The following is a 21,443-nucleotide window of genomic DNA, read 5'->3' on the forward strand; positions in this document are numbered from 1 at the left end:
CATTTCTTTTTTCAATTTTTCAGTTTCTTCTGAACTCGATACATTAAGTTTTCTTTACTTGTGGAGTTCGGAAAAGGATTTGACTATAAAAGTCTATTATACATAGACTTATCATGCATTTCTACAGTATTATTTCGACGTATAATAATGGAAAATCAACTTTTTTTTAAGAATACTCCATTATAATAAGTACATTCAACTGAACTGAAGAATCCAAGAAATTCATGTTATCACAAATAAAGAAGAAAAGTTGTTCATTCATTGAGTAGCTATTCCACAAGTCTGTATAACAACACATTTGAAATACAATATCTTTGAGAAAACTATGTTGGTACAATATCAGTTCTATCCCTAATTGTTCCTGATTTGGGCAACTAGCTCCAACTTTGACATATTACACTACGAGATACACAAAACATCCTGCATTTTATCTGGAATCCATTTAATCGTCTACATAGTCGGATAAAAGTTAAGTGTTGCTAGGGCTCTCCAAACGTCAGTGGTAGATTCATGACATAATTTCACAATTTAGTATCTCCCATGAGTGGGATTATACAGGGTATGTTGTTGTCCATACATTTGACAGGAAGGGTTTGTGTGGCGTCCAGATGAACTCATATCAGCATATAACTTTGTGATTATACACGAAGCAGACATCTTGACATGATGAAACTTAAAGACGTAAAGATAGATCACCATCACAATTATGTAGATATGAAAGTGATATTCTAACCGTTGAGTCAAGTACTTCATCATATAAGAGAAAAGCAGTGCACCCAGTGTTCCCCTAAAGACGTAAATCAATCTTCTCAGACCACTTAAAGATGTCCGAGTGAACTTGATCACCTCCCAAGTCTTTGCCCGTTGCACCAGCTGCAACTCTCATGATATCTTCAATCAAAGCGAAATTTCCCATTATATCAACATGATTTCCACTCTGTGTACCACGACCCTCAAGAAGGTTTGCGGGAGGAGCATGATCATACTCCCTTGTATAAGTTTTGATTCCTGATGGATTAAATCTAGTTTTTCCGCGCCATCCTTTTGCACACATGAAGCCTGCACTTAAAATAGGCACCGTCTCATCGCCATCAACAGTCAAAACACCATTCTTCATACAACACTCATTCCCTTCATCAGCTGAAGTTTCAATCTGGAATGGAATATGACATTGTGCTATTGGTGTTTGCCCGTAAACATATGCTCTTTCAGTTGGAATGCCAACTCCATACATCGAATAAAGCTCCATTTCAGGAGCATTTGGTAGCCTGTAGTGTTAACAAGGTAAAGATAAAATGAACTCGAGGTCATTTTCTACTCGTAGACTATATCCTTTGTACAAAGACAACAAGTACGGAGACAGAGTTCAAATGAAAAGTACTCACTTTGTTTCCAACGGATTTGACCAGTATTTGTAGTGTGAATACATTGGATCATCCAAATCTTCAGCTATCCCATATGAAAAATGAGCGCCTCCACGAGCCATCATCTTTGGGGCAACAAAGTGGAGTAGATCCAATATATCTCCAGCTGTATAAACCTTGTATTCTTCCACAGCTTTTATACCAGCAACGCCCATGTCATAGTACTCCGTCCACACATCACATGTGTTATTTGCTTTGTTCGTGCCCTTCACTGCACCCTGCATGTAAACAAACACAGCTACTAAGAGACAACAAGAAGAAAGTGGGGAAGAGATAATTTCCTACTGTACTACTGAGTTAATGTTCATCATATTTTTGTTTCGATTGAATTGTTGTAGTTATTCTTTGTTGCTTTATAAGTATCAAAATGTTAGATGACAGGTCTACCAAAGCTATGCCTCACAAAGGTCTTTCTCAAGCACAAAAATATATGTTTGTGAGCCTTATTTAACATGTTGAAACGAATAGAAGAAAGCATAGAAATATGTAGAGAACGATAAATAAGGAGCATTGGTTTCTGGTTAACATTACTCTGAAGTCAATCCTAGTAATATCTGATGAAGGTTTCTGTGCTGCAACCTTTCCAAATGATATCATCCTTCCATAATTAACATGTTTTCCTTTAGATTCTACAGTTTGATTGTCCTGATGGCTTGACGTATGACTAGTTTTGTCCCTTAGTTTTCTTTTGCGAGGAGAATAGCCTTCTTCTGGAGACCAGTCAAGACCACCCCAAATCGTCTCTCCTCCTTTTGGTAACATAGACATGGTTGAATCCCAAGTCCGAAGCATCCTCATTAAATGTGGTAGTGTTTGAATACGAAATAAATCCTTGTCCATAACAACTGATGCTTTACTCCTGAAATTTAAGTAAACTAGTGATGATCAAGAAGACTACCAATGAAGAAGGAACAGACTACACGCGGAAGCATTCAAGGACTTGTATTTTGTACATAACATCTAGTGTTGAAAGATAAAAAGGCTATGAAATAGCATCTCTTAGAAGATCAATGATTCGTAGTGCAAAGTTGAGGGAAAAGGAAATAAGGATGTAAACCACATGTGTAACGGCAATTACTACTCACACGTCAAAGCACCAACACATACTCAAATCTAGCTCAAGAAACAGATATGGAAAGAATTTCTCACGGCCTTAATTACCAAGCTCGGTGTTATCTCCTGTATTCAGATTAGCAAACCTTTAAAAACCCAACACTCGGAACTAGAGGAGCATTTTAGGATTAATTTTGAGGTATTGCTTCTCAGTCAAGTGCAGAAGCCAAGAAATGATTTAGCTCTATACCAGATGTACTATTTCTTCAGTTGGTTGTCAAGGAGAAAACATCCACATGAACCAATTTTACCTTGCAATAGCGACATCTCGAGCTTCAGCTGAGAAAAGTGCAGCTAATGCTTTAGGAACACCTAGAAACGGCGCACCAATATTCATCACTGCTTTAATATGTTTGGCACACCAATCAGGACCACCACCACCACCCATCGGAGCTGGTGCCTCGACCCACTTCATGAAATACAAAAAGTAAATAGCTCCCATAGAATGTGGAACAATTACTGCCTTATTGCCTCCATTAGTTGCAACCATCAGTTCTATATTGCTTTTTATCTGGCTTAGTGTCTGGTCGCGCACCTGATGAAATGATTTCACCATTGACACATTACAACGACTTTTTAAGTGGATTAAGGAAACAACAATGCTCAAGCATACAGAAAGTTAAATCTATACCTCAGTATTCTGAATGGATAGTCTCCAGTCATATGCAGCCATATACATCGTTTTCTCCTCATATCCTATTCGCGCCAAATTAGCAATCAAAACTGCCCACACAAAATATCCTGGTGCAAAGTAATCTGCTGCAACAAGTCCAGCAACTGGCCTAACCCGTATTCCCGGAGGATCCAACCCAGATTCATTGTCCAATGACATGTGTTCCGCCCAACAAAACGGTCTGGTTACCATCACACAAACAGATAATCATTAAAATAAACCTTTTTTCCTTTTTGCAATTGTAGCTATTCAGTAGCACCATAACTCATATCATCTATATATATTTAAAAATTTTATCAAATATAAGTTTATTTATTTTGAGATAGTACCCATATCCTAGATCTCATCTCATACTATTAATACCAATGAAGTTTATTCCCCTGCATCGATCTATAAAAACATACCAGGTTCATCTGAACTCAATACTTTTAACACAGAGCATAAGTTTATTTTCATTAAAATTCCGAAAAACATGAAGTTTGAACTCATAATCTTTTATGAAATTTGATCATAACAACTTTATAGATTGAACCTAACAATTTCAAATTCTGGATTCGTCTCTGACCTTTTATACACTTCGCCAAAAGTACCACCCCATAACCGCTTTCGAAACAATCCTTCAGCACACTGATGTCCCTCCCATAGCTCAAGGCCACAAGTAACAATCCCAGGTACAAAAACTACTGGATGTTTAACCTTTAGCCCTTCATTTCGTAGCTTTACGCCAGGAGGATCAGCTACTGGCCCATTAATCTTCTCTGTTACGTACTGTGGAAACGAAGCTGGCATAGCATTGTACAAAAATAATAAAATCCACCATACAGTACAAATGTATCCTACAAACCAACAACAACTATCGATACATGACCATTTCTGCTTCGTTGCAATCTTCCTCTTACTTTTCTTATCATCTTCCTCGTCAAGTAGTTCCAGGGGAGGAATTTCATTTTGATGAGGTGCATTTCTTCTTCTAATTAACTCCATAATCAAAACAAATTTTTAATAGTATTATTTTTTGTTTGGGATTGATACAAGTATGTTATGTGTAATAGCTCTTCCTATTATAGTGGATCAAGATTTTAGATTAGTGGAGGGAAAAATAACACTTGTGCTTAATTAAATTTTTGTTAATTTTGAATTGAACCTAACCAAAACATTATGGTGTTTCATCAAGTTTTTTTGTATTTACAGGTTAATCAGTCCTTGACTATGACCTAATTTATTTCGTAATGCATGAGTTTAAACAACTTTTATTTTGTACGATATAAGTTTTGTAGTATCTAATTTTGTTACTGCCTCTTGAGGCACGGACTTATGCCTCTATTGATATAAGTTTCATACGAACCAAGTTATGTCTTAGTGATGAGATATAATTTGTTGGTTATGAACTGCTTATGACATAAGCCTAGAACTAATTTTATGCCTCTATCGATAAAAGTTCTGTAGGAACTAATTCATGTCTTATAAGGCATAACTTATGTATATACGCTGCACTTGTGCCTTTTTTCAAGGTTAGGAATATTTTGGGCTAAGCTTTTTGTTACTTAAAAGCGCGAAAGGCAAAAATTAAAAAGGACAATTTTCACATATAGCAAATAAAAAATTTATATTTGTACGCTATAGCAAAGTTTGTATAATTGCGCTCCATAGCAAACATAGAAAATGTATAATTCGCTATACATATACAATTGTATAATTCGATGGCCTAAATTGTATAATTCACTGACTTATTTCGCTGCAATTGTATAATTTGCTTTGCATACAGTTGAATCGAATTAAAATGTACGTATATTGCATAATTATAAGTGTATAGCAAGAAGATATATGTTTTTCTCGCTTTATATAAAAACAGAAACACAATATATACACTTCTGTTGTATAAAGCTAGAGAAAATTGTATTTCACTGCAATTGTATAATTCACAATTGTATAATTCGTTGGCCTTTTTCTTTGCAATATTTGAAGTAAAATGTTTGTAAATTGTATAATTAAGTGTATAACACGAAGAGATACATTTTTGCATGTGTATATACAATTTTCTCTCGCTTTATACAAAACAGTAACAGAATTATACACTTCTGTGTATAAAGCGAGAGAGGCGAGCGAGATTTTTGGGAGAGAGACACTGGCAAATTTTAGCTAATGTTGCTATGGAGCACAATTAAATCAAACCCTAGCTATTCCATTTAATTTAGGTTATTAGTTTGCTATTATATACAATTTTCCCAATTAAAAATCACTCTAAAATAGACGTATTCATACGAATGACCAGAGTTTCATTGAAAATGTTTTAGGGCCAAATATTTTGATCCATTGCTTCGGCCCACCATACCATGATGGGCCTTAGTAGTTGGGCTAAAGGAGATCTCGGTTGTACAGATCAGGAGAAATGCCAAGTTTTTACCGAATAATTAGGATATTTATTGATTCGATCATCAATTTAATCAAAATTGAATAAATCGTTGAATATTACTAAGAAACAAAGTGAAAACGAAATGAACTATACACATAATTAGTTGAGAGATTTCATCTTGCTCAAAAGCAAACACTGGTACATTGTAGAATAATCGATAGTTAAAGACAATCTGAAATAAAAGTATGAAATTAAACTCTAAGTAAGGACCTTATATATCGAATAGTATAAATATAATTTATTAATTTACTATCAAGTTATCGGTTAACCCGTCAAGAAAAAACCCATACCGTCAAAAAATCGATAACCCAGTAATTAATAATAAGTAAAAATGATTACCGAAATCGCTAAATCAATAGCCCATTACAATAAATCAAATAACTTTTTTTCAATTCAATTTTAAACCGCCTTATCTATCAAATTCTATTCAAAACTCCAACACTACAACTAAAACCCAATGAATTGACAACTTGAAAAAAAAAAGTTTCCAAACTATTAGATGACAAACACTCTATTTTTATAAAAACGCATGTAATTTCGCAACACACATATAAAATTATATATAGTCGAATCAAATCATTAAGAAATTCATTACTAACAAAATATAAGCACAAAAAACACATTTATAAAAGATTTTGTTAGTTGAGAACTATTAGTTATAAATGCACGATGATTAATAAGTATTTATTCATTCTTAATTAGAGATTTTGAGTTTGAAATTTTTTTTTAGACATAAAGTTGTATTTGTTATAAAGCGTTTTACCTCAAATATAAATTTCTTAATGCAAATTCAAATAAATCAGATTCTAAAATAAATATTAAATATCGACCGAGAAATAGAAGAACCGAATATTTTCAACATGTTGTGGGCAAAAGTAAAGCATTTTAGAATTAAGTAGTGATAGGGGCCAACTCTTGGCAGAACTCTACTTTAGGAGACAAAAGTATACTCATGTCACACAACGAAAATTCCATTTTCCTCTTCCATACCCATGCTATGCAATCATATATTAAGGAACCATACAAATATTAAATTAATATAACTTTTCATATTTGTTTAAGAGGTAAAATATTCATGTATAGATTAAAAAAACATTTTATTTGTAATTTATAAATTTACATAACTACAACGTATATATAAATTATGAGAAATTTATGTGTTACATTGTGCATAGGATGAGATGAAATAACTAATAATACTTAGTATAATTTTTTTTAAATTTTATTATTAGCGCAATTTAGTCGATAACGTAGCTATAATAAGTTGTTACATTTTTCAAGTTAAAATACCAGACTTTATTATGAAGAGTTACGTATTCTTCAACGATAATATTAAAATTTATATAAGTAGATTAAACAAGAGAATAACAAATTTGAACACAATGATCTAAAAACGATTTATGAATCTCTCAAAACAACTTTACTCCTCTCTTATGTTAAGGAAGAATTCAACCATTCATATAAAGTCCAATTTACTCACTAACTTTGCGAAGTTGTTCAAATTTGTCATTGTTAATAGTTAAAGTCAAATATTACTCTGTTATGATAAAATTAATCTCGATATACCTTTTTTTTATTATCATTAATCTTTTTTATTTTTTCTATATTATTTCTGAAGTTTATATAAGAAATCCAGTTAAATTCAAATCATGCACTGCATGACCCATATAAAATAATCTCTCCAATAAAATTTTCTTTATATTTAAAACTCAAATTCAAAACCTCCGAACCTTTAAATTATACAAATATTTCAAATTTGGCCCTAATTAATGTATATTGAGTGGTGTATGAGGTGGTCCCTCAATATGCAGAAGACTTTCCTATTCTTTGTTGTTTTTCAAGTTCTGATCATCCCCCAAAATCCGGAGCTCATGAGCCCAGTGTATTCGTATATATTTTCTCTGTTTATTTTTATTTTGTTCGTATTTATATTTTTTAATAATTTTTGAAATAATTTTTTATTTTTACTTTACTCTTCTTACATATTATGATAAAAAGAGTATTATGATTAAAAAAATTGTTTTATTATTTTTGAGAGACATACAAAATTTAAAAGTGACAAATAAAACTGAAACGAAGTGTATATGGCACAAAGAAAAAGTAGCAGACCTAGGATGATCAAGAAAGTCATGGACCATTTAATTTGATTTGCCACACTATTTAAAGCATATTATTATAATTTATTTCATGTCCCACTTTATGAAAACCATATCAAATACATTGCTGATCAAATGAAAAGTTACAACGGATATAAAATAGTAATTAATGAATATATATTACGATGACATTTATTGAACCACTACCATATTATTCAAAACTTTACTCATTACAACCAATTTAGTTGTTTGGTTTGGTCACAAAAATTAAGTACACCAATATAATTAAACCACAATTTAAGTCAATATTTTTAACATGTGATATGTTTGTGTATGAAAATTGAGAATTTAAATTTCACTCGTAAAATTATATTAATTACCAGTTATACATTTATGGTGGTATTATTATTGTATAGAAACTTAAAATTTAGCAAGTGGTATATTTAATTATTTACCACCAAATGCCTAGCTAAATAGAACTCATTTTATTTGTGTATTTTTCTTATGGGAATAAGTTAGGATGACCTTTTGCATTATTTATTATACACTAGGCTAACTAGTTGCTGCTGCAAGCTAAGTATGCAGTATAACATAGAATAAAACTTTGGTGCATATTTTGTACCTTTTTTTATTATTTTTTATTTTCTATTTCACTCTGTCTCTTTTGTACTTGTTTTACGGTTGGATTAATTTAAATTTGTGGATAAGACTTACTAAAGAAAAAATATAAATAATGTTTTGAATTCGCAATATTTGATTAGGAATAAAAGAATTTCATCCATCACACCATAATAATAGTTCGAGTCCAACAAAAAAGGCTTTCAGCTTTTTTCCTTTCATCTAAAGATAGAAAGGTTAGAAGGAATGTCCTGAAAGGGATAATACTAAAACTCGACTTGAATAATGTGTCCTCATCATAAAAGTTTTTTTATATAGAATCAGACAACTTATTTAGGAATTTTCCAATAGACTGTGGTTAAGGCTTCCTGACTAAAAAGTCTTTAGCTTTAAAAGAGTAGGAGAAAGGAGACGTGTGAGCATAAAATAACGGAAAGAAGGTAGAATTACTCGAAACCTGTTCTTTTTCTTTTAAATAGGTAGGGTTGAATGACAACTTTATACACGTTGAATTGAAGAATCAAAAGTCAGACAACTCCTTAATTAAATCACTATATCAATACTAATTATTTTTTTAAAAAAAAAAATTATGTAAGACTTAAATTATATATATATACATATATAATAACATTTTCAAATAACAAACCCACATTGAGTAAAAACATAAAACTATAGTTGAAAAAATAAGAAATAATAACATAAAAACTAGATATTATTTTCGTAGAGCAGAAAATCCTATTTTTGTAAGACTAAGAAGCAAAAAAATAGAATGAAATGTAATATATCAGGTATATATTGCGGTGGGTCCTATAAGAAGCAAAAAAATAGAATGAAATGTAGGGCCCGTTTGGATGTGCTTAATAAAAGTAGCTTTAAAAAAGTACTTTTGAAAGTGCTGAAATTTATTTTCAAAATAAGCAGTTATGCGTTTGGATAAAAGTGCTGAAGTTGTTATGTCAAACGTGAAAAAGGGAAAAATGAAAGAAAGAGATGTTAGGGTTATGTGGGTAATTTGGAGTTGTATAAAAATATTAAGGGCAAAAAAGAAAAAAATTGGTCAACTTAAAACAGCTTATAAGCTAAAAAAAGAAAAGCACCCCTACCCCAGCTTTTAACTTTTGGCTTAAAATAAGTTATTTTGAGTATTGTCAAACAGCTAAATAAGTCAAAAACCAGCTTTTAAGTCAGTTTGACCGGCTTTTAAGCTGAGCCAAACAGGCTTGTAATATATCATGTATATATTGCGGTGGGTCCTTTATATAGGTTATTATAATTATAATAGAGAAACTATATATTAAAAATAATAATGAAACATTTTGTTCAAATTAAATAGCCACATTCACGTGGCTTGATCATGGATTACTTTTATTTATTTTTACCATTATTTAAATTGTAGGCTAGTAGGTACCCCTAACCCCCCTCTTAATTCTCATGTGGTAAGGGTCCGTTATGCTGTCCAAATTAATTAGTAATATATTCTTTAAAGTATTTCATATACTATATATATATATCTTATTTATTGGAGTACCACTTTTTCATTTTATGTTCAACTTGTATAAATTAGAAAATTTCAATTTGTATATGATACATTGTTTCGTGTCAAAAATTACTTTAATTTTTTGGAGCTCAAAAATGAGAAATTCAATTTAAATTGTAATTATTAACTATTAAAAATGGTTTGAAAAATAAAAGTCAAAGTCGATGGGCATGATCAGTGTGTAGTGGCCCAAACCAATGCAATCAACGACGTCAGATTTTAAGGTCTCTGATTCGAAAAACCAATAGACAAAGTCGGTTAAAATTAAAGGACAACAAATTATGTTCATTGAATTTTACGTATAATATAAGGTATTTCAAAGCTAATTCATATGTTTTTTTATAACTTTGAACGATCGTACCACTCAAACCACATACGTTCTATGAAAAAATAATTTTTCATTGTTTTAATAATTATATTCTTCGACTACAATTTTGCTCATTATTAATCCACATAGTTCCTTAATAAAAAAAAATTATAAAAAACCAAGAGATCACATTAAAAAATAATAAACATCCCACGAATTTTTTTATCTTAAGATGGATTGATTTTTCCTTGAATTTATTGATTCATACTGTTCGTCAAATTTTTTAACCCTTAATTTTTACATTGTTTTTAGTAGTGTGATTGGATAAATAATTAATCGAAATATAGTATTTTTATATGTCCTACCACGTAACCTATAAAAAAAATGAAATAAGATTTAAAATTCTATAAGTAGTAGTATTAATTAAGTAATTATTATGATTATTTTGTATGTAAAGTGATTGACATTTAAATAGAGATTCCATCACTACCAACTTTTGTGTTAATCATCACATAAAAATAAGCCATGTGGTGAAGCTTCTTTTTTTAGCAGATGGATAAAAAGCTTCATGTACCTTAAAATTAAAGCCAAGACTCACTTTTATTTATTTCATTCAAATTCAAATTTTAATTTTGATACAAAAGTAAAGGTATTGTCTTGCTTAATGGGTCGGTTTAGTTATGGTGGCAAATACAAAAGTAAGTTAACTTTGATTAGAAATGATATTTTCATCTAAACTTTATTATAAAATTCTGTTTGAGAATTATTTAAATTTCATATTCACTGAATGTTTTATTATTACTATTGTATTCACATAAAAAAATTTATAACAAAACAACTATATATAAGATGTTTTTGAACAAGATAAAGTAAAGTTTTAATTTCTAAGATCCTAACTAATAAGATTCGATCCAAATATTAGAAAAAATTAATATTTGAAAATTTGAGATATTTGCCAAACAATGATATATTATATAAACAAATAATTATTAATCAAATTTTCTCCCAAATATTATTTGAAAAATCTATGGCCACACAGATCCGTAGTGGTGACAGTCATTTCAAATGTGGAATTGGGATACTATCATCTAATATTCATTTTGTCTTAATTTATGCGTAAATTTTTCGTTATTTAAAAATCGAACAATTTAAATTTGATAAAAAAAAATTGGGTAGATTATTTAATTTTTTAAAAATAAAATTTATATATTTATAAACTATCTAAAAAGTATTATAAATCACAATAATTAAAACATATAAAAAATTGTAATCAAAATAAATTTATTAAAATCTCAAAATCCAAAAAAGAAAAAATCACAAACGAAGAAAAATATATATATATTTTTTTTAAGAAGAAAGGATTGAGAAGGGACCACACATTTTTCACAAATTTTGTTCACTATCATAGAAAAACGAAAAAGGGATGAAGGAAAACCAATAGGGAATTTTTTTTTGTATATATTTATAATTGAGATAACATAAACACAAATCCGCAAGCAAAGGTTACTGTTTAAATAGAGATAGCAAATAGCCAAATACCCCTTTTTTGCCTTTTGGGGAGTGAGAGCGACAAACATAGAGTGGCGCATGTAACAAACGCCTATTTTCATTAGGATTGCCAAATCCGAGGAAACGATCAAAATAGTTCCTTTTCTTTTGGGTTAAGGCTCGAAGTGATTTTTGAGTTTTTACATGAACCATTATTAGTCCCTCATGTTTGTAATATTGATGCATTTTTTATCTTCCTCCAAAAATTTTACCTATTTTTGAGCATTGATTTTATCCACAACCTATGTATGGGATGTTCAATCGTCGTTTTATATATTTAGTAGAAATAACAACCACACATGAACGAATATGAGAAGAAAAACACTTTGTTTTGTGTAGTAGAAACTGTATTGCAGGTAAATTCGAGAGGTTTATCGTGATAATTTCACGTGCAATAGTACAATTTTTTCTTTTCCTGCAAAGTCATATGTTAAAGATGTTTTTAGTTTAGCTGCAGTAATATTTCTAGTGAACAGAACAATGTGTTTTTTTTATTATCTTCTCTCAGATAGAGTTATTATTTCTATTTTATATATAGAAAAATGATTGAACATTCATTATATAAAAAATTTGGACAAAATTAATGCTAAAAAAATAGGTCAAAAATTTTACGGGAGAATCAAAAGTGCACCAATAGTGCAAACATATAGGACTATTAATGCTTCATGTGAAAACTCAAGAATCACTTTGAGCCTTAACCCATAGTTGAGGAACTATTCTGAGTCTTTCCTCGCCAAATCGCCACAAACGTCTATTCTCCCGTCCCTTCAAAACGAAGTTAGAATTTTATATGTTTAGAAAATTATTGATATAATAGATCCGTGGATGATTAAAAAAACATAATTGTTTCTCAAAATCCTTTTCACATTCCCTTTTTTTCTATTGTATTTGTGGAGAGTGTGTTTTTTTATAAATATTAGTATTTTTTTTTTGAAATTATGAAATATATCTTATTTTTAATACACAAAACTAAACAATGCATAAGAAATAATTCACACATAGCAAGTGAAAGCGAACTAATACTAGTATCAATAATGTAAGCATTACTAATACACGTTATTCAATATTATTCTTATACACCCTACGACTCATCAATCCTCTATTTAATATTCTCTGTTAGTAATTACTTGTCCATTTTTTTTTAGTTGATCCTAATTTTTTTTTTATTTTGAAAAATGTTGAACTTTTTGAAAAAAAATTAAATTCTTAATTTATCTACTTCATATCTAATAAAAATAAAATGATAAAATTACTATTTTTTAATAAATAAGTAAATTTAAAAATATACGATAATTAAAAATAGAGGAAGTAGAATTTATATCCTATATATAATAAACACACTAACAAATAATGGTAGTAGCGATACAAGACTTATTAATGGTATACATGAATAAGTGCGATTAAGGAACAAACAATCATAATACACTGAATTAAACAATAAGAAACATCTCATTGTAATTAAATAATACACCATATTCAATTTATCTTCTTTTGAACTTATTTTTCTTTTTAATTTATTTTTTTAAAAATATTTTTCTAAATTTTTAATTTTAATTTTTTACATAACACATTTAACATTATAAAATTAAATTAATTTTACATTTTTAATTTTCAAAAATAAAATTCATAAGTCTTTTTTATTAATTTTGAATAAAAAACAAATTAAACTCTATTCCAAATCAAACTAGGTCATTCTTTTGAAACGGAGGAAATACTTTTTTTAATTATTTATTTATACATTATTTTATTTTTGTTTTATTTGTTATTTTTAATATGTGAGGAAAAAATAATTTCATGATATATTCTTAATATTATTTACTTATTCTTTAAATTATTTTTTCAAAATGTAACTCTCTTTCTATTCTAATTTAGTTATCACCATTTTAGATTTCACGTTTCATAAGAAAACTAGATAAGTTTATTATTATATCCTTATTTAGTGTTATCGTAAGCTCAAGTTTTTAATACTCGAAATGATTATGAATTAGATTATTTTGATTAATTAAATTAACTAATAAACATAAATTAATTATCTAATCTATCTATGTTTTTTTTCAAAACTAATACTCCCTCTATTCCTATTTAGTTGTCCACTTTAGAAAAGACATACATATTAAGATAATAATAATTGACATAGTGAAGTTATAATTTTACCCCTATTAAATATGATTTCAAAAAGGATGAATTAAAACCTAGAATTTTCAAGAAGTTTAAATAAGGGTTTAATAGAATTTTTTTTAATTCTTTTTTGATTTGTCAATATGTGCAAGTAAATAGGGACATCTAAAAGAGAAAATATGAACAAATGAATAGAGATAGAAGGAGTAACTCAAAGAATAAACTAAAAAAATATCATTTTATATATTATTTTCATGAAATCAAAAATATTAAAAAGTATCTATATCTTTCGAAATGACTCCAAAATTAATTCTCCCTTGATATTACATATATGGGTACACATAATACTTATACATAGTGACACACAACACATATAAAACATAGTGAAAATAAAACTCATAAAAATTATTTTTATATATTCTATCAAACCACCTCGCAAACATCTCTCCTCTCCTCTCGTTAAAAATAATAAAGTTGTAAGGTGAAGAAAGAGAGAGAGAAACACAAGTTGCCACAGCCCTCGCTTTGATCCTTGGCCCCCTCTATAGCATCGAAAACCCCACAAATCTCAACAGCCCTTTCTCTCATCTTCTCTCTCTCACTTTCTACCTGTAACTGCTCAAGTTCCACAGACAAAAAGAGAGTGATGAGTAATAACTGGGCACAATGGAAAACGAGTATTAATACTGCTACGCTCACTCCATTTCATTTGAGTAATGAAACTACTATACTGAGATCCACCACCTCTCTCTCGTGATCTCATCTTAATATCTATTTTCCGCCTTTAACGCCTCGGTTACGGAGTAGTATTCTACTCTTTTTTTTTTTCACAAAACCCAATTTCATATTTCTCTCTCTCTCTATCTTTCTTCTTCTTCGCCGTACTCGAATTCAGCTTTTGTTTTTTGTTCCAGGTTGATCTGAAGACTAGTATTTGTGTTTCGTTGTTTGGTTTTCAGATGTAAATCTGTCTTTATTGCTCAAAAAGACTGACCCCCTTCTGTTTAGTTTTTCCAGTTTTGGGGTTAAGTAGTGTGTAACATTAGTCCTCTGTTTCTACTCTGATGGTCAGTAAGTGATGAGTGCTTAGTTTGTCATTAATAGGGTATTTCTTCTTAGTGGGTATTTTGCTAGGTTGAAAATTTGAGGATGTTAACTTGTATAGCATGTTCGAAGCAGCTTAATACTGGATCTCTACGTGAACCAGAGGAAGATGAAACGGCTGCAACACCCAGCAAAAAGCAAGCCATTAAAGCCCTTACTGCTCAGGTGGTTTTTTTTTTCTCAATGAACTTGAAAAAGCTGTTGTTAAGTGCAAAAGCATGTATATTTAGCTGTGGTTTTGATGTTTTGTTTTTTTCAGATCAAGGATATGGCAGTTAAAGCTTCAGGAGCGTATAAGAACTGTAAGCCATGTTCAGGGGGTTCAAACAATAACCAGAACCCTAACTATGCTGATTCTGAAACTGGGTCTGTGTCTGAAAGATTTCATTACTCGTATAAAAGGACTGGGAGTTCAAATTCAACACCAAGGGTGTGGGGTAAGGAAATGAAAGAGAGATTGAAAGTTCTGTCCAGTGGTGAAAGTACGCCGGTATCAGTAAGTGGCCGGAGTGAATCGGTTGTCGGTATGGAAGAAGATGATGAGGAGTCCAATGAATGGGTTGCTCAGGTGGAGCCTGGTGTTCTAATCACGTTTGTTTCTCTACCTGAAGGTGGAAACGATCTGAAACGAATTCGATTCAGGTATTCTTTTTCTCTGCTTTGATCTGTTCTTTGAAAGTTGTTGTTTGTTTGCGAGTAATTAGTATTACTGTTTCAATTTTTCCTGCTTTTTTTTTCTGTGTGGCGCCGAATGACCTTTTGATGGGTCGTTTTCTGGAATATGATTTATAATTGTACAGTAGACTTGTAGTTGGATATATCTGCACTGTGCCAGAAATTATGGAGTGGACCAAAAGTGGGTCTTTTATCCAGGCTTAAAATAGTGGCTTGCTGCCTTAACAAATTGAATCTATCCATAGTACAAAAGAAGTATAATACAATATTCAAGCATGAGTATTTTTGCACACGTCAAATGGAAGATTTCATTAAGATTATATGTTAGTATTAGATTTGAGAGCAAGTAATTGGTGAACAACCAGGTGGAGCGGATAGTCACTCCGGTTTAACCGGTTATATGTACAAGTCTTTAATAATTTGTTATGTAAGATGGGACACCTAATTACCTGGCAGTAGAACAATAAATCTTTCTAAACAAGATATATATCATATTGACAAGACTGAAACTATCCAATTATGTTACGTTTAGATACGTCAATTAATAACATCATATATCACTCCCTCTGACCCTATTAACATGAAAGCTGAATCTCAAATGATTTGGCTTGATATATACTTAACTTGGTAAGAATATGTAGAAATGATCATTGGAAATGGTGAAAATTGTATTAAAAATATGATTGGTATGGAGATGTTGTTTAAGCTTTAAAGATTGGAATCTTTGAATAAATAAAATAAAATTATTCGATGAATAATGTTGTAATTCAGTAGTGGATGTAAAGAAATTAGAACTTAATGAGCAAAAATATGTCTTGTGTTTACAATATTTTTGTTTGGAAAATTATTGGAAGATTAATTTGTCAAATAAATTATTTAGATGATCTTTTGGAATGTAAATTGAATGTTCTTTATTTTGTTACGTTGGTTTAGGGTTTACTATATTATAACATGAAAAAAATTAACAAGGAAAAATGAAAGATAAACAATATAGACTCTGGGTGATGAGTGTAATTAGTAATTTTTTGACATATAAAGAAAATAAATCTTTTGCATTTCTTACTTCTACCCATCAACAAAAAGAATACTCAATGTGGACTTTTTGTGTCTTCTTTGTAGAACCAATGTCAACGTGACGAATCAATACATTGAATCTTCCAATAAACCTTTGGACTTCTTAGGCTTTAAATACACTCAACCCTCTTTCCTTCTAATATCACTCGTCCGTTATCTTACCAAGCAAAAAGATCTTTAGTGTAGTAACATGACAATCTCTTCTTCCACAATTGGAACTCCATGTGATGTGCGAAGAAGATGGTACCATATGGATTGGGAGATCGAACTGTTGAAAGACGAAGTAAGGACCTTAATTATTTTGTGGAAGAACTCTGGGAGTTGAGGCATTGTTTCCATACGTACATTGAAGAGGTTAAGAATGCGAACAAGGAAGAGGGTGGTAGCCATGGATGTGCTACTCTATCAATGTATGTGTGTATGTTTTTGTTTTTGGTGTTGTTTCAACTTTATGAAAACTCTAGATCTCACAGATATCGAGCAATTAGCAAAACATACATTAAGAAATTTTTAGATCAAATTGTTTTGTAGTCATATTTTTTTAATATATATCAAAGTAAATTTTTTTATAGGATAAATTTAGGGCAAAATTAAGGCCCATATTATAATTCAACTACTTTTTTTGTCAAGAAGTGAGAATGGGCCTACTCCAAAAAAAAATCAGGCTCAATACATGATGCAATCTGATACAACAAAATTTTAAACTAAACATAACAAAATAAAGAACATTCAATTTACATTTTAAAAATCCATCGAATAAATTTTCAAAAACTTCAGCCAAAAAACTGCTAATTACTAAATATTTTCATGGATAATTTCACTCTATCTATTCGAAGGTTCCAATCTGCATTATCATACTTGTCATATTTTCGGTACATGCTTCTACTAACTCCAATGGTCATTCTGGCCAAGTTGAGTATATACTTGTCTTTTCTTCTTAAGAACAGCATAAACATTGTCCATTAAATTTATGAACGAAAGAGAGCGAAAATAGCCGAATTTTGATGATGTAAAAGAAACAACAATGGAAGACAAAGATTGGAAGAAATAGAGTGGATAAATAATGGAAGAAAATCATTTGGTATTTGACAGGGTTGTTATTGGCTAATGTTTTGGATAGTCAGGTAGCGGTTTGAAATTTAGAGGGCATTTTGAGTGCAAAAAAATGTGAATTTACCGATTCACCCTTGTCAGCCCCTCTAATTACGAAAATAACTCCAAAAAGCACTAGTTGTGACAAATATAATATTCACTAGAAATTAACATCTCTTTCCGGTCTTTATAGATATAACTTGCTTCAGTTATAGGTAAATCAAGCCTAATCATTCATGTTTACTTGTCCTCGAGCTTTGAGGTTCGGCTTTCATGTTAACTGGGAAGTGTTAGAGAGAGTGACGATTTTGGTATATGATGTTAATGATTGGCCTATTTAAGCGTAACATAGATGGATAGCTCCACTCTTGCCAATATCATCTACATCTAGTTTAGGAGGGTCTTTTGTTTTATCGACAGGCAGTTGTGTATCCCCTCTTACATATCAAACTATTGAAGACTTGTGCAAATAACCGGGTAATAATGGAGGGTAGAACGGACTGGTTGTCTGTAGAACATGTCTACATGGCTGCTGAGCAATTACTTGCTTTCAAATCTAATACTAACTGACGGTCTTTAATGTAATCTTCTATCCGACGTAGGTAGAAAACACCCATGGACATTTTTTCTGCTGACTCATTTTTATTATGCATATGTGTTCACTGTTTAATGCTACTGTGAAGTAAAATTGAACTAGTGGTTCTTGTGATAACATGTGACCTTTTTTTTTAATCCTCTTAAGTATGCTAAGTTATCACAGCCCTTAGAGAATTTCAGCTAAGACCTGTGCCTAATTAATTATGAGCATGAGTTTTCTTATTGTTGGTCATTTAGTCCATTAGTAAGTGAACTTTTGAATTTCTTGAGGAAAATAGATACTTCTTCCGTGTCAATTTGTTTTACCTACTTCTCCTTTTTAGTCAATTTCAAAAGAACTCTTTCCCTTTTTAGTAACTCTTTAGTTTCATCATCTTCCCATAAGAACATTTTAGTACTTTTGAGTTTTGACATATCTTTAATTTAAGACCACAAGTTTCAAAAATCTTTTTTATTTTCTGAAACTCTGTGCCAAGTCAAAGTAGGCCAAACAAATTGAAATAAACAGAGTAACATATAAGTAATTGATTCATTTCTGTTTGGAAATATATGGATTCATATCTTTATCACGTCATAACATTAGCAGAAACATTTTTGTTTTTAATTTTCATTTTGGCGACCAATTTTGTTACTACCTTAAACTATAACGCGAAAAGTAAAGCGTCTTTTTTTCCTTTCTAGTTTGCAGTTCAATTCTTGAGTATGTCAGTGTGGGCTTTCACCTTCCCTTCATAGCATGCTTCTATTTCTGCCTGAAATTATACAAAGTTGACTAATTAGATTCTGTTTATTGCATGAGCTGCAGCTGAAAATTGTGTCTTAACAAAATTGATTGTGATGTATTAAAAGCATTGTGATCTTGCTCCTCCTGTCCCAGCACTATTTTCCTAACTCTGCCATTGCTTCAATGTTAGAGTCAATACTACTCTGAAATGCTGTAATCACTAATTGCCCGTCAAGTCCTGAGTTTTGGAATCTTGAATTGGAAGATAAGCTCAGCATGATATTCTTTGGTTCAAAATGAAACTTGATTGAAGTTGCAGACCTCATTGGCTGTCTTTGTTGAGCTGTCAACTCCCTTATATCACTACTACTGACGACTGTTATTAACTGAAGGAGGATGGCAGTGATGTAATGCTTTGCCTTTTTTTATCTGAACTGCAATAGTTGCAGCTTTCTCATGAGCATATTTTTGTATGCATGGGTGACTGATCTTTATGATTGAATGCATCTTCCACCTTCCCCACAGGCCATAATTGGTAAACTGGTGAAGAGTTCTAAAATGTTACTGATATTTTTTTTCAGCCGTGAGCTATTTAACAAGTGGCAAGCTCAACGTTGGTGGGCTGAGAATTATGACAAGGTCATGGAATTATACAATGTCCACAGGTTCAATCGACGAACAGTACCGTTGCCAATCCCTCCGAGGTCTGAAGATGAGGTGAGCCTTGTGGTTTAGTGGCAAATGTTGCAACCAATCCTATTAAATTGTTTGGAGCAGCACTCTTGCCTTCTTGCTCTTTTGTATTGCAAGTATATGTATTCATGTATGTTTCTTGTTCATTATATGTACCATTTTGTTTCAGAACTTGAAGCTTGATTATGCTGAGAGTAGTCCAGTAACACCTCCACTAACGAAAGAGCGTCTTCCTAGCCACTTTCATCGTTCAACAGGAGTGGAACACTTGTCATCAGGCTCTGTTGAAAGAGATCCATCACAGGGTCATCATTATTATGATGCAGGTGGTCTCACTTCGACCCCTAAGCTCTCCAACATCAGTGCGACAAAAAGTGAGGCACCGTCAATGGATGCTTCTGCACGGTCTAGCTCTTCAAGGGAGGCTGATCGCTCAGGAGAGCTGTCTGTTAGCAATGCCAGTGACGTTGAGACTGAATGGGTTGAAGAAGATGAGCCTGGAGTCTATATCACGATTCGAGCGTTGCCTGGTGGTACTCGAGAGCTTAGAAGAGTTAGGTTCAGGTTAGTAATTCTTTTATGCGTTTATCAGCTCCTATTTTATAACTGGACTATATCAGAAGAACTAAGTCTGTCTTTATAGTACCAACTTGCCGTTTGCTGGCTTTGAAAACTTTTACCTTGATTTCTTCAACATACCTCGTCTTCATATTCTCAAACTGATTAAAATGGACACGAGCACAATGAATAAGTAAAAGATTCCTTTTAAATAGATCTGAATATAATGTGGTCACTGAATTGATCCAACAGTCCATTTTCTTCAGCACCGCGCTCTACTCTATGTGCATCAGTTCTTCTCTAGTGAATGTCAGTGAGGATAGAGGGTTGTGAATTTTTAGTTACATCCCATCAACTGAGTCATTTTATCTAATACAAGAGTGAAATTTGTGCATCTTTGTTCCCTGATTCATAAGGGCAATTTATCCGTCTACTAAAAAATGGTCGATGGTTGAAATACTGAGGGATTTGCTTTCATACTAGTACTAGTATATCTAAGCTTGACATCCATCTATATATTTAAATGGGGATGTTTTCTTGTTCTTTATATGCGTTAAACTGTTGAGTCATTCCTAAGGCTGATCACTGCTCAGAAACATAATTTTGTATATAGTTGTGTCTCGCGATTGAAAGATCAAGCAAGCTCTTTTCTGATGCGGAATGATTTTTTCTTTTTGCAGTCGTGAAAGATTTGGAGAAATGCATGCCAGGTTGTGGTGGGAAGAGAACAGAGCCAGGATCCAAGAACAGTATTTGTGATTTAAGACATAATTTGGAGTTCATATTCATCCATAATTAGTATCTTAATGCTACTGTACTTGGCATCCATCTGGGCTACTCATTGTTTTCTTTTCTCTTAAACTAGTGTTTAGTTTTTTTTTTTTTTCTGGGTGGAAAGGCTTAGAAGTCTTTTTGTGGTTGTACTGACTGATGTGTAGTGACTGTTAATGAAGCAATATATACACAACATACCCACAAATTCATATGAAATGTAGCTCATGTTAATGTATATGTAGCTATTCTGCCATGATTTTCGAATATGCTTTGTATCTAACTTCTTAGATTAGTGGTCGATGACA

At 31.4% G+C, this 21,443-nt stretch overlaps 2 protein-coding genes across 2 annotated transcripts; one reads left to right on the forward strand and one right to left on the reverse strand.

The window, feature by feature from the left end:
- Positions 1-242: 242 nt before the first annotated feature.
- LOC101263223 (phospholipid:diacylglycerol acyltransferase 1-like) lies at positions 243-4,228 on the reverse strand. Its single transcript, XM_004242217.4, has 6 exons — positions 3,776-4,228; positions 3,169-3,391; positions 2,789-3,072; positions 1,956-2,283; positions 1,386-1,642; positions 243-1,268 (listed from the first exon to the last, which is right to left on the reverse strand). The coding sequence occupies exons 1-6, from the start codon at positions 4,192-4,194 to the stop codon at positions 788-790; spliced, it is 1,992 nt and encodes a 663-aa protein (XP_004242265.3). The 5' UTR covers positions 4,195-4,228; the 3' UTR covers positions 243-787.
- A 10,065-nt stretch (positions 4,229-14,293) lies between these two features.
- On the forward strand, positions 14,294-21,373 carry LOC101267614 (protein Brevis radix-like 2). Its single transcript, XM_004241833.5, has 5 exons — positions 14,294-15,116; positions 15,211-15,593; positions 19,695-19,830; positions 19,976-20,370; positions 21,045-21,373. The coding sequence occupies exons 1-5, from the start codon at positions 14,997-14,999 to the stop codon at positions 21,121-21,123; spliced, it is 1,113 nt and encodes a 370-aa protein (XP_004241881.1). The 5' UTR covers positions 14,294-14,996; the 3' UTR covers positions 21,124-21,373.
- The last annotated feature ends 70 nt before the right edge of the window (positions 21,374-21,443 follow it).

This window comes from Solanum lycopersicum, chromosome 6 (assembly GCF_036512215.1).
Source record: "Solanum lycopersicum chromosome 6, SLM_r2.1".
Lineage (NCBI taxonomy): Eukaryota > Viridiplantae > Streptophyta > Magnoliopsida > Solanales > Solanaceae > Solanum > Solanum lycopersicum.